Source organism: Dermacentor albipictus, chromosome 6 (assembly GCF_038994185.2).
Source record: "Dermacentor albipictus isolate Rhodes 1998 colony chromosome 6, USDA_Dalb.pri_finalv2, whole genome shotgun sequence".
Taxonomy (NCBI): Eukaryota; Metazoa; Arthropoda; class Arachnida; order Ixodida; family Ixodidae; genus Dermacentor; species Dermacentor albipictus.
Genome location: NC_091826.1, coordinates 68,158,832 through 68,174,982, shown reverse-complemented (window position 1 = coordinate 68,174,982; position 16,151 = coordinate 68,158,832). Strand labels below are relative to the sequence as shown.

The following is a 16,151-nucleotide window of genomic DNA, read 5'->3' as shown; positions in this document are numbered from 1 at the left end:
ACAGTGCTCGCGCAACCCAAGAGCCGCACGCATCGTTCTCGGAGTCTATCGTGCAGGCGCGTAGACCGCGGGAACTTCAACAGTGCAGACAGGCACTTCTGTGCGGAGTTATCTAAGGGCACACTGGCCTGGAACTTTCTTTTCTGATAGGGGACGATTTCTCAGCATGTCAAGCACAAAGCACATGACTTGATTCTTGGTGGAATGGCATGAATATATACACAATTGACTTAAGCGGCGGAGGTCATAGTGGACCTATATTCCGACGCGTAAGTCACTGCGTATCTTCGATTTGTTATCCGGGGCTGCCCAGGATTTTTCTAGGCACTGCTGTCAGCCAATGAGCATTGGCGTATGCATGTCTCGGGCAGTGCTGAAGGACATCGTATAGTTTTTTTTTAATGCGGAATACCTTAAGGATGCTGTCATATCTAGGCTTTAGCCATTCTTGCTGATAGGCTACGTGCATAGGTAAGGGGACATTAGTATCACGCAAAATACTAAAATGTGTTTATTACCTTTGTAGTTACCAACTTTATGGCCTATGTTGTAAGTGCAAAATTGAAGTCTGTGAGTAGGAGAGCCGTGCCCGCTTAGCAGAAATCCAAAGACTAGCCCCACTTTCAACGTGCGCGAGCTTAAAACGTTCTACGATGTACATTGGCGTTCCAGTTAAGTTTTCAAGAGACGTATATCTAACTGTTCGGGACGACCTAAACTGGAACGCCGAGGCATTTTTTGGCAGTTTTGGTACACGGATATGTGAAAAGTGGTGCTAGTCTTAGGATTTATGCTGAGCATACATGACTTCAGTACTACTCGGCTTAAATTTCGAAATTAATTTACAAATTAATTTACACGTACCTAAATTAAGGTTAACCATGAAAAAAATTCAGTGGAACGTGTAAGTTCATTACTGACCATATCGTTGGAATAGTTGTTTATGCAAATGTCCGCGTAGCTCATCAGCAAAACTGCCATGATTCTAGACGCGTTTCTTTTTTAAGTGTTTCGCATAATAAGAAACACTTGGTATAAGATACCCCACTTCAACTGTTTGGGAAACGCCAGAATAGTGTTGAACTGAGGTCGTAGATCTAAGACGAGTTCGAACAGCTGAACCCGAAAACACCGTGTGAAGTGAGACGGACGAGGACGTAGCCGAGGTCCTTGCGTGTCTCACCTTGTCCCGCGTCTTCGGTTCAGCTCTTGAGACACGACTTGCGTCTGAAGGGGTTCGCCTCCTTCGACTGACGTGCCGCGGCCCTTCTCTCGAGACTACAGGTCACCGTCACCGTCGAGCCGAGTGCAAGCGTAGGCCGGACTCTGTCGTCGTGGACGACACCCACTGCGAGCCGAGCACCAAGCCGCAGACGATGGCCGAGGCCTGCAACTTGCACTGCACCCTCTGGTGAGTATGGTATGCATGACCGTGCAATGAGGTGAAGAAGCCATGGCGCTGCTCATTCATTCATTCATTCATTCATTCATTCATTCATTCATTCATTCATTCATTCATTCATTCATTCATTCATTCATTCATTCAGTCGTTCATTCATTCAGTCGTTGATTCATTCAGTTGTTCATTCATACATTCATTCATTCATTCAGTCGTTCAGTCATTCATTCAGTCGTTCATTCATTCATTCAGTCGTTCATTCATCCATTTCATTATACGTCTTTTGCGTACTCGCGGCTTGTTATTTCGTTAAACACGAGAGGAACTCATTAGGCGTACTATACAAATGCACAACATGTGAATTTCATACAGAAAACAAGGTGTTGCAGAAGGTTTTTCAGAGCGGACTCATGAAGCGGCCGCCAAAACAGCCATAGCTCGCTCGGTGACGGCGGCGGTCGTCGGGCAGGCTTCGCAGGATTCACGTCGTGCCTTATCATTTTATTCTGGCCTTGTATAGATATATCTGTATATTACGTTTCCTGCTGCGGTGAGTCGTTGTTTCTGCGACAATCGCACGGAGCATGTAAGCACCCATCGAAAGCTGACACCCCACGTAAGAGCGGCCGCTCTCACTTGCAGGCGCTCAAAGGGGGTGGGTGGAGGTGTTCAAGGCAACCCGAATCAGCAGCCCAACTTTGGGCGGCACATGTGTGTTACAAGAAGCTGACACATTGATCACGAGGTTACTAAATTTCATCGCCAGTTTATCGCAAAATGTGTGTTTTCGCAGAAGGTCCGGACAAAGCGCCATGGTGACCTGCCATGGGTGACCGGTCGTGGGTGTTTTTCTTTTTCATTTTTTTGTCTTTTTTGACCTAGGTAGGACATTAGGCAGTGTAATAGCAAGAGCTTGGTCGCACAACACACCACTTCGTTCTAAAGGGGACGCTCATAACATCCATCCATCCATCCATCCATCCATCCATCCATCCATCCATCCATCCATCCATCCATCCATCCATCCATCCATCCATCCATCCATGTTGCCGAGTAAGCCACTTTGTGTCCTTGCTCCCTCCCCCCCCCCGCCTCCTCCACCAGGTGGCGCTGTTACGAAGGGGACGCTCATAACATCCATCCATCCATCCATCCATCTATCCATCCATCCATCCATCCATCCATCCATCCATGTTGCCGAGTAACCCACTGTGTGGCCTTGCTACCCCCCCCCCCCCCCCGCCTCCTCCACCAGGTAGCGCCCCGATCCAAAGGGGACGCTCATAACATCTATCCATCCGTCGATCCATGTCGCCGAGTAACCGACTGTGTCTCCTTGCTCCTCCACCAGGTGGCGCGTGGGCGAGCCGTCCGAGTGCTCGGCGCAGTGTGGCAACGGCGTCCGCACCCGCAGCGTGCAGTGCGTGCAGCGCTCCGACGGCGGCCAGGAGTCCGTGGTGCCCGACAGCCGCTGCAAGGCGCGCGAGCCCAAGCCGCCCGAGGTCGAGAAGTGCGGCGAGCCGTGCCGGAACTTCCACTGGGACTACGGCGACTGGCAGCCCGTACGTAGCGCGCGCTTGTGGGGTTCGCGACGGCTTAAGCCTCGCTCTGGTTCGGGAACGAACGGATCTGTGAAGCGCACCGGCGCACGCGGAACGGGATTGGAAAAAAAGAAGCCGACTGTGTGCTGGTGTGCTTCGAGATCTGTCCCTTACGAAGACGGAACAAATGGCCCGGCGTACGATCTTGTTGCTTGTAGGTTCAGTTTTGTGAGTGAGGCGCTTCACTTACTGTTTTCCACTTACTTAGCGGTAGCTTCGTGGATCTAGATCAAGAATGTAGCACCAGCTCCCTGATTGGTGGGGTGCATCACTGCGTCATTGCTAAGTTATTTCCACCGAGAATCAAAAGCATGGCATATGCAAAAAAAAAAAACACACACACACACACGACAGTTCGCTAGGCTAGTAACCGAAAAGCTACAACTGCAGATGTTAGTCCAGCGTAGTGTCGTGTGTCTCTTGCACTGCTATTCATGTCGTTGGAACCTGCCGTTAAGCAAGTTTGCAATATGCTGCATGTAGTGAGCTGAGGCACAAACCATCGCTTATGTACCACGTTTATTTGGCTACACGTGGCTCGCAAGAAGACAACGATATTGAACTGTGCATATCCTTCACTCCCTCGTTTCTTTCTTTTCGTGCCTTAACTTCTTTCCTCCTGTGTAGGGTAGTAAACTGGACGCCCTTCTGGTTGACCTTACAGCATTTGCTTCTTTCTGTCCTCCTCCTCCTCCTTCTTTCTGTATTGCTGATTTACACACAAGCTTAAACAAGATTACCCCTTCTGAGTCTTATCTTGCCACACAACAATAATCGTCATCTGTCTTGTCCGCATTTCCTTTCTTTAACGCTGGGAGCCCGGTACTTCCAAGTCACGAACGACATGCGCGTTGTCAGTATGACAGAGCATTCTCGACAGGAAACTAGCGGGCGCAGCGTTTTCAAAAACGGAAACGCAAGCAAGGCAGATGACGATTATTGTTGTGTGGCAAGATACGACCCAAGGGGCGTACATTTCGTTAGAGAGTGTAGGTAGCGCTTAAATTCGTACCCCAGCGATGGTTGCCTCTGAGTAACAGAAACAGATCTCGAAGGCAATGCTTTTGCTAGCCGCGTGCACCGGAAATGACACCCAAGCCAAGAAACACGTCACGGCCACCATTTGTCTAAAACACTGCCCATGAAACAACTGATATACTTTCGTCCTCCCTTCTCCCACCTTCAGTGCAGCAAAACGTGCGGCGGCGGCGAGCAGACTCGCACCGCTGCCTGCGTCAACGAGAACCAAGAGCGTCACCCGGACTCGCAGTGCGATCTGTCGGCCCGCGCCGTCAAGCGACCCTGCAACCAAGGCGACTGCCCGCGGTGGGAGCTGGGACACTGGACAGAGGTGAGCAGTTTGCATTCACTACCGGCCCGCTGGCTCGCATGACCCGGTGTGAAAGACTACAAACGCAAGCACAGTAGCGAAAACGACGCTGAAACGAGGAACATCTCTTTAGTGGCAGCAGAATGACGCGCGAGTCCCCTTCCTTCAGCGTGGAACAGCCGGCCTCTGCATTTTAAAGCGACAGCGTTAAGGAGCTCGTGTCGCAGAAAAGCCGGTGTCGTCGGCGTCGGCGGCGTTGGCCGTGAGCGATAAATCCCAGCAGGCACTTTTTTCTCCAATTAAACCAACTTACTTCTTGTCAGCTGTGCCATGTGCGTCCGTAACGATTTAAAGACTCGGTCTGTCTGTGCGTCATCATCGTTTTCGCGCGTTTTTGCTGAAGGCGCAGTACCAACGTGCCCGTATTTCTGTCCTAACGGTTAATAGCACTAAGCAGGAACTAGAGTCGGTTGTTGGAAGTCCAAGCGAATTTTGACGCGGATAGTCTTGCACTTCGTGAAAGATTAGGAGTCTATATGTGCCGTTCTTCGGTTAAGATCTTCTAGATTATTTCAATAGCTGGGAATGAACTGTTTCGGTATTTGGGAGTAATAAAGTGCACATTATATTAAATTCGTCATTGCCATTTCGCACGTTCTGTAGAATCGGCAGTGCGTAAAATAAGTAATTCATAGCGGGAAGTTAGAGCTTGGTCCCGACAAAGCGTGGGATCTGCGTAAATTGCATTGCTCTATGCTTGCGTTTCTCGATGTGCCCCTTGTGTTTGAGCATTATTGTGCATGACTGCGCCTGTAGTGAGTAGCATGAACTCGATGTGTTTGAGCTGTCAGGGCCTGTGTGGCATTTAAAATTTGCTCTCATTTTAGCTGCATGGTTGTCGCCTGTGGCATGTGAATTGGATGTTCTCTTAGCGATTAAATTTTATTTTAGGCTTGATCTAGACAGTGAGCCTGCATTTTCGAAGCTTGTTGAATATGAATGAAGGTAAATGACAAGATGATGTATTATATAAAAAGCACTTTTCATTTGAGAGCGCATTGTGGTGTTATGGAGTATATTTTGCATAATGCAATGTAACGACAACGCGCACACGGATCGTGTCCGTGAAATCTAGGAACGGCACCGTCCGGCGTCGAAAACTTTCGTCGCCTTTGTACATTCCCCTGAGGAGTAGGCAGCCGGTCGTGCTGAGGTGGGGTCCGTCCGAATAGCCAAGGTGCGTAACTCAGGCGTCCCAAAAATTGTTTCGCTGGTGCACCTGTATTCTCTTGCGGTCAGTACTTCCCTCAACTTAACGCAAGTGAATGTATTTAAGGTCATGGTGTCGTTACGACTATCGTAAACCAATCCTGAAAACGAGGCATTTTACGATAAGCTTGTAATACTCCGAAGGCAAAGACGACGATTCCACGATTCGAGGCGACTTTGCTTTCGGCTTATGGGCGCTACCATCTTTGGCTGTTATGCAAACTTTTCAGTTTAGTAGGAAATAACGTTAAGGTTATTCTAAAATGGCAGACATCGAACACGTCTGCTCACCTATTTTCATGCATGCCTAAATCGACAGTAGTACTCTGCATTAGTTGTTGCAGTTTGAGATCTCCCACGAAAACAGTCCAAGATGGCGGCGCTCCGACGCTTCCGTACGATGGATATTCAGGTGCTCGGGCTGTGTTCCAATACTCGCCGTTGACAGCTAAGCAAAGAGCACTGATCTTAAGTCTCGTTCCAATTCTTTCGATTTCGACAAAAGAAGATAGCAATGTTAGCTATTTTGCAGTAGAAACAAGATGGTGGCCTAGCAGAATGTTTGAAAATTCGACGCAGGAGGTCTTCTGCGTACAACGAAACGTAGTAGCACTTCTTTATACGCTCAATGCAACCTACATTGTGCTTTTCTTGGGTTCGCACGTGCCATGTGTTCAAAATCAACTACAACGCCGAAAGCCCAGACCACACGTACGCTTGCGGACGCGCGCAAGCTCGCGTTCACGCGCCCACGCATGCGCAGACGGTGCGGCATGGCTCGTACGCGTCGAAACGCGGCGTGATCTCGGCGAACAGCTCCTCTCTGTTATCGCGCGCTTCGGTTGACTCGCGTCGGCGCGCCTGGCTACGCAGCTACGGCGCGGAACGTTCAACTCTCGGTGAAGCAGATTTATATTGTGCAAGAAAGTGCTTCTCTCCTTTTTTTTGCTTTTATCTAACAGCTATAAAAATATTACAATTACGTTTATAGAAATTGAAGCATTTTGAAACGCTGTCGATAACAAAGTACGAAGCGGCGCCTGTCGAGGCGTCTGTGAGCGAGCCTGGTGAGCGCGCGCTGTCGCGCGTCTTTGTGGATCACGGAGGAAAGAAACTGAGAGGCCCTGACGTTACTCTTTGTGAAGCAAAAGTGAAGCCGGAAGTTGGCGTTGCTCATGGCGATGCTCCGCCTTTTGTGCCACCCTCCTCTCTTGTTTACATATTTCGCGAAACCACGCCGCGCTGCGCGTGGTTTCACGCGCGGAGCGCTCACGCTCGCGCAACATCCGGCAGAGCACGGTGCAGGTAACACAGCGCAACAAGACACGGTGACTAACGCAAACCCGCCCAGACAGCGCCTTTGCCACGGCACGAAACCTACCAGAGCAACACGTGTGAGCGCTCAAAATGAGAACAACGCCGCCATTGTGGCCCAAAAGGCGTGACCATGCAGCAAAAAAAAAAAAAAAAAAAAATAAAAAAATAAAAAAGCAGCAAAAAAATGAGACCCTATACGTCATTTCCGCCACACTTTTCTCCTAGCGCGCGGAGGGGGTAGGGCCTCTCCTTAGTTTCCTTCCTCCGTGGTGGATGCAAACCGCTATCACTCGCGAGGTGCGGCAGGCGCTGGGCGCGCGGACGCGAGCTTACACGCGTCCGCTAGCGTACGTGTGGTCTCGGCTTTAGCGTTTTCTTGACGACGCCGCGTTTCGTCCAGAAGTCGTCTTTCTAGCAGTCAGAGTTGAGTTGACTGTCTTCAAAGCCGGCCAGAATTGGAACGCACCCCCTCGGTTATCGCTTGCGCGCCGCACGTTTTGACGGACGTGTCCCGTTCGCGTGCATCGCCGCCGTGGTGGACGTGGACGCCGCAGTGCTCCGTGACGTGCGGCTCGGGCCACCGGCAGCGCCCTCTGTGGTGCCACCACGGAGACCGCGTGGTGGCGCCGAGCTTCTGCCACCCGACGCCACGGCCGCAGGACAAGGAGCCGTGCGAGATGCCGCCCTGCGAGGCGCCCGCCACATGGCACCTCGGCGAGCAGGGACCCGTAAGTGTGGCCCAGCGGCTTGGGGAAACGTCGTGCACTAGAAATGGGAAGAGCGGCACTTGAGTTACTTCGGTCTAGTCCCGTGCGAGTGTTTAAAGGCTAGCTGGAACGGAACTTGGAATAGAGAGAAAGCCTAGTTTCAGAAAGTGCATAGTATGGAGGGGCCTGCCTCCACGCAAAAAATTTCACGCTTGAAATACGAGTGGATGGTTTGCTAAAGGCAAAAAAAAAAGACATGCCATTGTTATCGCCCACCGGAACTGACCTTTCACCCGGAACAATCATAAATAGCGTGGCTGCATGGCATGACCTCCGAGATCGGCATCGCTTGCGGCCAGCCCACAAATCTCGGAGGCGACGTGCTGGGATTTGTCATATTCGTTAACAACCAGGTGGTACTTGAAGGCTGTTTTTACACGAGGTGATTCATATAGCCCTAGCTGCTCTTTAGAGCTGGCTTATATGAAAATTTAGCGATTACGAGCCCTGCAGCTTTTCTAGGATTGCTTCAGTAGTATAAACTACTTATGTACCACAATATGGCCAAAGTGAAATTTCGTTGCAGCTGGCCTTTAATTTTAAAGTTTGGATTTGCATTTCACCGCCAGATAAACAGCCGGATGTTAAGTTAAAAAAGTAAAGGGTGAAATATTGTATTTAGAATTCAGTGTTCCCGCCGCAGGACCTGTACGCGAGACATAAGAAATAGACATTTAGTCGCATTCCACATCTGCGCCATTTTAATGCGTAAGCATTCTTTGGCGAGTACCCTAGCAAAGTCTGTCACGCGAGAAGTGTAATCCTTTGTGTCTGCACAAAAATGCTTAATTTGCTAAGTTAAGGCATTTAATTGTTACAGTAGCATCAATGTAGATAATCGGTAGCTTTATAAGCGATAAGGAAAAATTGAAAAAAAAAAGATTAATAAGAGAGAAAACCGTTCGCGTCAGGCCACCTTGAAAGCTTGCTTTTCCGCATGAAGCATATGTGTGCAGAGAAGCCTGCTGTGGGGCAGCTAAGTATGAAATAAGAATAACGTGTACTTGTAATAATAGTTTAATAATAATAATAAATGATTGGTTGCGTCATAAAGAAAAAAACTGATGTCGTGGTCCTCGTTGCGTCAAGGTAGTAATAAAAAAAAGAAAAAGAGAAAATAAAATTAAAAAAAAACTGCTATGGTCAAACGGGTTCTGACGGAACGCTGGTTAATTTGATACGATCACTTTGAAGGGGCCATGCAGCTTCTTGGCAGCTCATCTCTACACCGTCCAGTACATGGATTTCATTTCTTTGACAGCGGAAAAGTGATAAATAGACATCCGTAATGTAGGAAAAGCAAGTAAGCAACAGCGAAGTAACATTCGAGCCTAAAGATGCTTACGCGTTATTAGACAATTCTCAGAATTTCTATAGCCATTTTGTGCTGTAAAACACCCCAGCAGCACACGAGATTCAGGGATCATCCATCGAAATTCTTGGAAATACTGGGCCACAAAAAGTGGTGGCTTGCGAGTCGCAGAAGTTTCGCTAGAAATTAAGAGAAATGAAAAAAAAAGTGTAGCGTTGATAAACGGTAGTCCTGCCTGTTAAATATCAATGAACCCTTACTTTTTCTATCCCGGTCTTGTTGATCTGTGGAGCGGTGGGTTGGTCAGTGCATGATACCTTGCAGTTTCTTTCAAAAGTGTATCCGCATTATGTTTCTAACTCATGTGCGCATGCTTACAATGTACTCTGCCTGCCTCAGCAGAATCCGTGTGAAATCTTTGTAGACTGACACGTGACTGCATGCAGCATGTTTCGTGCGTGCGTGTGTATATATAATATAGTGTTTGATATGTGAATTGCACATGCGTCGACCGAGGTAGCATGATTTGCATTGTCCGGAACGTTTTGTGTATCGCTCGATGTTGTGGACGCCTGTCCGGCGCGACACCAAATAGTAGCCGTTGCTATTTGCCTCTTTTACCTTGAGCCTGTTCTTGTAGCCGGTGAGGCACCTCGTGAAGTGTCAAGTGCCACACAGTGCATTGTGAAAAAAAAAAAAATTCTTTACGCCCTTTCGGGCTTGTCTTGCGCCCCCAAATAATAATTCCTGTTTAACCCGTGTGCGCTTCCTTTATTTAGCCATGTTCGCCCGATACTTTGCTGCCGCCAACGTCATGTCACCCTGATGCGAGCACGGTTAAGTAAAGAAAGGCACGCAACACAGGTGGCACAGTGGTCCAGTGGTCACATGACGAGTGGTCACATGACGTGTGGTCACATGACCAGTGGTCATGTCCAGTGTTCAGTGGCCAGCCCAGTGGTCACATGACGTAGCGCTGCTGCGCTTGAGCTGTTCGATCCCGAAGGACACGGAGGCCGCATTTCGACGGGGGCGACGATGCAAACGCACGCGCGTACTCAGGTTTAGGTGCCCGTCAAAAAACACCAGGTGGCCGAAATTATTCCGCAGTGTCCCCCGTTCTCGTTCTAACGCAATTTCATTCAATCACTGTTTCGTTGCAGTGGTGCGACAATGTTGCCAATTTTACGAAATGCATTTGGTAGTACCGTAGTCTGGAGTCTTTTTCGGAGAGTGCTTTCGACCCACTGATAACGTTTTTTGCCCCCTCCTTGTTTTAATGTGGCATCTCCGTAGCTATCAGTAAAAATTATCCAGCTTAATGACGCCAGTTTTCATCCACGAGCTGCGGGTAATATTGTTTAGCTCGAACAGATATCTAATGTTTTCGAGGATTGTAATCAACGAGCATTGTAGTCTGGTAGCATAGCGGTACCGCTTTACGTTCACCTTTATTGCTCCTACATCTTGTCATTTGCATGCGTAGCTTGGTATAGCTATATTGAAGCTCACATATGGCTGGCACGACAGTCGTAATGACAGAACAGAAAGCGAGGGACAGGAATCTTCTAGAACTGTTCTATTGCACATAAACCACGCATCGAATGAAATATCAGTTGACTACCAATATTTTGCGTTGCAAAATCACTTAAAATTACAAACATACGGGACTCGCTTACAAATTTACTCTAGCACTCACAACCTAATTAAGCGAGAATTTTGGACATATGAGTTATGTAGTACACCGTTTCTTTTACAGAGAAGAAAGACAGTGACGTCAAACCGAGCAAAGCTCTGGTTGGCTAATTCGTACTGAGAAATGATTAAAGGGTAGCAAATTTAGGAGAAGCAAAACGACGGTGAAAAACAAAAAGAATAAACTTGTCTGAACGCAACCGAATCGCAATTTGAGTTCCAAACATGAATGCCGCATTATACGTGTACCGTTTGTTTCGGGTATCAGAGTGGGTCTCAGTCAGATGAAGTAACAACGTGCTTTGCTACGATGAGACCAGGCATACGTGAACAGGGATGGGGCAGGGCTGGGCGACCTAGCACGCAATGCAAAGTGTCTTTCCTGAGCCTTTCTCTTCCCACCGCCGCCGGGGGCTCCTTCTTCCACTGCAAAAGTGTTCCGTGTCCTGCGGCGGTGGCGTGACGTACCGGAACGTGACGTGCCGGTCGGCGAGCGGCGCGGTCGTCGACGAGGTCCACTGCCACGGATCTCCGAGGCCTCACGAGGCGACCGAGTGCAACCGGGTCTCGTGTCCGCTGCCCTGGAACTCCTCGCCCACCAGCGCGGACAGGCCCGGCGGCGTGACCTCCGCCGCATCCGAGCACCCGTCTACGGGTCCGCGGTCCAACTTCGCCGCCTGGAAGTCGGCGCCCTGGTCGCAGGTACGGCGGCGCCCGAACGGGACGTCCGGCGTTCTTTGATTTCTGTTCAAGATGTGGGTTCCCCTTCACCGTCCCAACGCCGCGATCGCGCTCTCCGTGCAAGTCATAGCGACGCCGCGGCTGCTTTGTGCCGCATTCCGTGACGGAATGCAAATAGCTGGTCACGCAATTTATTTCCTTTCTCGTGACCATCCTTTCTCTTGCGACTGTTTGTTGAAAGTGAGAAAAGCAGTGGAAAGGGAAGAAAGGGAAAGGCCGCAGGCATTTCTGACTAACAGAATAATGCCTCAAGCTGCGCCTGTTTCGAGTTCCCTGCGAGGTTGTCGCTCTTAATGCTCTAGAAGCTGAGTAGGTTGCTTCGGACGTTTATTTTTTAAGGAAACATACGAATGATAGTTAAAGCTACGGTTACGTTTGATGAAGCAATGCGCTATTAAAACTAATCTGTAGTGTACGTCCTCTAATTCGCGTCGCGAGAAGCTTCTCCTTCACCTCTCCGAGCATTCAGTGCGCTTCCAGCGTGTCTCCGTGGGCTACCCCGCGAGAATCATGTCGCTTGCGGCGCGCAGTGCTCGGCGACGTGCGGTAGCGGCGTGCGCAAACGCCAGGTGAGCTGTATCAACGAGGTGACGGGCGCCGTGCTGCCAGACAAGGAGTGCGTCTACGAGATCCGGCCCAGCGTCGCCGAGGCCTGCGACGCCGGCACCTGCGGCAAGTGGCAGCATGGCGACTGGTCGGCGGTGAGTGCTCGACGTTCGTCTGTGGGGAAGTTAGCTTCCCCTCCGCGCGTGCGTGTTCGCGACGCGAGTTGTGCAAGCAGGTACGGCACGGTTTGAAACGTACCGCTAGGTGGATGTACTCGGCACACCGACTGGCGATGCCTTTCGCTGCTGAGACGCTTTCGCTATAGGCGACGCTACTGGCGGCACGTCCGTACCGCTCTCTCACTCGTCATCCCCTCTTGACTGCGCGGTTCGCCGTGTTGGCCTCGCAGGCTGTGAGGAACGTCCAAGCCGTAAGCTTTTGAGACTACTGACTCGACTCGGCAGGTGATGTATGCCCGAGTGCGCCGTGCGCTGCTGTCATAAAAGAACTCGAGCATGAGAGTCGGAAGGATGCACCATATTGAAGTCCATTCAATATCCATGAAATTCTGTGCCTAATTTCTGTACTCATAGCAGCACTTCTGCCTCAATTAATATGAAGGTTGCCCGTAAAATTAGGCTTAACTGTCTTTAATTAAGTACATTTTTTAGGTTTTATTGCTGTTTGCATTTTTTCCCCTGTAGATGTGAATTTCTTGATTAGTGTTGTGTAATATTTGTGTGCATCCTTTACTGTTGTCCCTCTCTTTATCCTTTCCTTCTCCTTCACCTTTCCTTGCCCGCAATGCACCTCACGTATACACCTACAGATGAAGCAGTTACGAAGCCCCGGCCTATCATCTTTCTTTCTCGATACAAGCGCGGAAACACGAAAGACCAACGATACCATCGAAGGGACCATCGATACCAATGATGGTCACCTCGATGGCATTGTCTCTTCGTTATTTATGATTCACCATCGATAAGTCCGCAACCAACGTGCTCAATTTGCTCACCTTGCTGAAACTATTCCGTTCCTTCTTTTAAGCAGCAAAACAACAAAAACGGCTCGCGGCCAACTTTTCCATTCGGCCTCGTAAGGGTTACTCTAACCCGGCCACACTCTTGCCACCCCCTCCCGGCGCAGTGCTCGTCCAAGTGCGGCCCGGGCGTGTCCAGCCGGCGCGTGCAGTGCTTCGTGCGCGACAACCTGCGCGAGGTGCTCCCCGACAGCCAGTGCGACGAGGCGGTGCGGCCCAAGCAGGAGCAGCCGTGCGTGGGACCCTGCCTGGGCGGCGGCCTGCCGCCCACGGACGCCACCAACCACCCGTCGGGAAACCACGTCGAAGGTCCCTACCGCTGGAGGTTCGGACAGTGGGGCACGGTGGGTACTTTTGTGTACGGCGTCTCGGTAGCGTGTCCCTGCGGGAGTGCGTAGCTGGCCGCAAGAAATGCCTCTAAAGCGTGCGTCTCCACTCTACGACTCATAGTGCGGAGAAGCACGCTTCGAGTGTTTACTTTATTGGCTAGCAGTAGTTTTGTTAGAATTTGCGCGTGTGTAAAGGCATGAATGTTGTCGAGGAAATAAGTGCTACTATAAGTAAATATTTAAATAAATAAATAAATAAATAAATGCGTACAACGTGCCGTAGTCTGTGGACCTTCTGAGTGCTTACGACATAGGTGCGAGCCAATTTCATCATAAGAACGCAAGGTTCACGGAAAGGCAATGAAACGTAATAACACCTTTTACGGTGGCATTATTTTCCAAGTGCTGGATTTGTGTCTCCACGTGATACTTGCTCATGGGCCCCGTGCTAAGAGATTCGGGTGTCCACAGTGAAAAAGTCGCGCCGAGAATTACCTTTCGGTAGAGCGTCCCTCCACAGTCATCTCGACCTGTCGCTCACGTCGTGCCGGCGCAGTGCTCCCGCAGCTGCGGCGGCGGCACCCAGCGGCGCCAGGTGGTGTGCGTGGACAACCTGGAGAGCAAGAGCAACGCCTGCAACAAGCTGCTGCGGCCGCCCGAGACGCAGCACTGCAACACCGAGGAGTGCCCCACCTGGTCAGTCAGCGAGTGGACGCCGGTGAGTGCCGGTCGCCTGTGCACGCCTGCACTTTGGCGCCTGCGCGCAGGAACTTCGCGAATACGGTCCCGGCGATCGTAGAACGTGCTCGTGCTGACTTTCGAGTCTTATCGGGCTGTCAGAGGAAGACTACCGATGGTTGGTGGCTCGGTCGAAATGACGTGCTGCAGTTGAGAAGGCAGTTACGTCATTTCCAGCCACGGCAGCTGCACTCGGATTGGTCTGGAATGGAATAACGGTCGTGTACCGTGCTTCGGTGCCACGCTAATGGAACTGCAGGTGGTCGAAACTTACCCCCATGACGCCGCCTTTCGTAGCCACTCAAACGCCCTATATGTATTTTGAAGAGGACGCTTTAACTCGGGGACTCCTTACCAAACCATGCGAACGGAGAAATTTGCCCGACAACCGCTGCACCGATTTAAGTTTGTCGCGTTAAAAAATTTGAAACTTTTATCAGAAACGCCTAAAAACCAGGGACTCTAGAAAGGAATTTTTAAAAAATTTACACGCTTTATTTTGTGATGAATGTTTATAAACAGTACTGTTAGCTTCGACTAATACGTATAAAGCGGATGAAATGGATGTATTATTCGCCGCTCTGAAATGTTCTATTCATGTGTGAATGGTACTCTGGCAAACCCTTGTAAACATTTTAACAAAATTGTCTATGCAGTGAATTATAGTATATCAAATTTGTCCGCCTTAGATGCTCTACTTGATGCAGGTTATAGATCTGTAATATTTGTATTTGTTGCAGAGTTATTATTTGCAAACGGCCTGCTTCCATTTCCTTACGCCTACTAAATCTCGGTAATTTTTGTTCTAAAACTTCCAGGCCTTAAATCAAAACAACGCTTCCTCTAATCGCGAGAATTGAACTTTCTCTATCCATTGAAGCGCATTTTATTCGAGTAGGCCCTGTGCTTAGTTTATCAATTAATTTCTGCGTGTTACTCGTGTTTGAGCGGGATGCATCACAGTTGGCCTCGAGCTAAAGCTTCCTCTTGAAGGAAGACTGCATAGCGATTTGCAAAGTGAGCTTGTTGGTAATTGATTGAACTACGAGACGCAGCAGATGGATGCACAATAGCTGAATAGTTGGGCAGGAAAGAAAACATGGCGTTGCAGCCGGAGCCCCTTCGTTCGGACAGAGCAGTCGGGAAGTAAGGCTTCGACGGTGGTTTCCCCTCATCTCGCAGTGCGACCAGGAGTGCGGCGGCGGCCAGCAGACTCGGCGCGTCGCGTGCCAGGGCGTCATCGGCTTCGTGGACGCCCACTGCCCGCAGCCCAAGCCGGAGGTCAAGCGCGCCTGCAACCTGCACTCGTGCGCCGCGCCCACGGCGAGCTACCGGTGGCGGCCCGGACCCTGGTCCTCGGTACGAGCGCCCTTCTCTCTCGCGTGGCTACGCCGCCTGTGGCGCCGACTGTACCGCGCGACTCCCGGAAGGCTCCTCGGTATCCGAGAGATTTCGTTAGGCCCGTGACTGATCACGCACGTTACGCATCGCCGAGGTGTTGTCTTTGAACCGTCGTCATGTGTGACCTCACGTGTCGCGTGTTAGCTGCGGTGTGCAGACGATTCTATTGGTGTCGAAGTGGCCGCAACGGGATCTGCACCGACTCGTGCTGGTAATTAGTGTTCTAGTCTAGCGCCGCACCGTGCTGTCATTTTCAGCCGTCCCAGTCACCTGCCATTCTTCGGGTGTACGAACCGGTCCTCTGCCGTGCCTGGAGCGTGCAGACAGTTGCCAGGCTCGGAGCTGGCATGTAAAGTGGACGGAAGTAACTGTATGCGGCAGCCACGAGTGGCTTGCTAAAACTAATACGGAGTGAGTTAACGTAGACTATATGGACAAGAAGTAGTGGTTAAAGGGACTAAACCGGAACTGATCAGTTGGACACGTGGTCATAGCAGGACGTCACTGTGTTCTTGCTCTGCCGCACGTAGTAGTCACAGAATCTTAACAATGCACGAATGCATGAAATGCACATTGTAACATGCTTCCTCTCTTATGTGTTTCATGGTGTGTTGTGTGAGTTGTGGCAGATAGTTTTGGATATGTTTGTAATAGCTTTCGCATGTGC

At 50.2% G+C, this 16,151-nt stretch overlaps 1 protein-coding gene across 6 annotated transcripts in view; it reads left to right on the top strand.

Moving 5' to 3' along the window:
- AdamTS-A (ADAM metallopeptidase with thrombospondin type 1 motif A) overlaps window positions 1-16,151 on the top strand; it is a 483,048-nt gene that overhangs the window by 434,281 nt on the left and 32,616 nt on the right. For 5 of the 6 annotated variants that reach the window (XM_070540787.1, XM_065442607.2, XM_065442606.2 and 2 more), the window contains 9 exons: window positions 1,285-1,411; window positions 2,751-2,961; window positions 4,187-4,351; window positions 7,471-7,644; window positions 11,126-11,392; window positions 11,962-12,132; window positions 13,124-13,360; window positions 13,902-14,063; window positions 15,266-15,442. In XM_070540787.1, coding sequence (XP_070396888.1) covers window positions 1,285-1,411; window positions 2,751-2,961; window positions 4,187-4,351; window positions 7,471-7,644; window positions 11,126-11,392; window positions 11,962-12,132; window positions 13,124-13,360; window positions 13,902-14,063; window positions 15,266-15,442 — 1,691 coding nt within the window. The remainder of the gene's footprint in view (window positions 1-1,284; window positions 1,412-2,750; window positions 2,962-4,186; window positions 4,352-7,470; window positions 7,645-11,125; window positions 11,393-11,961; window positions 12,133-13,123; window positions 13,361-13,901; window positions 14,064-15,265; window positions 15,443-16,151) is intronic. The other variant, XM_065442608.2, reaches the window with a different exon arrangement.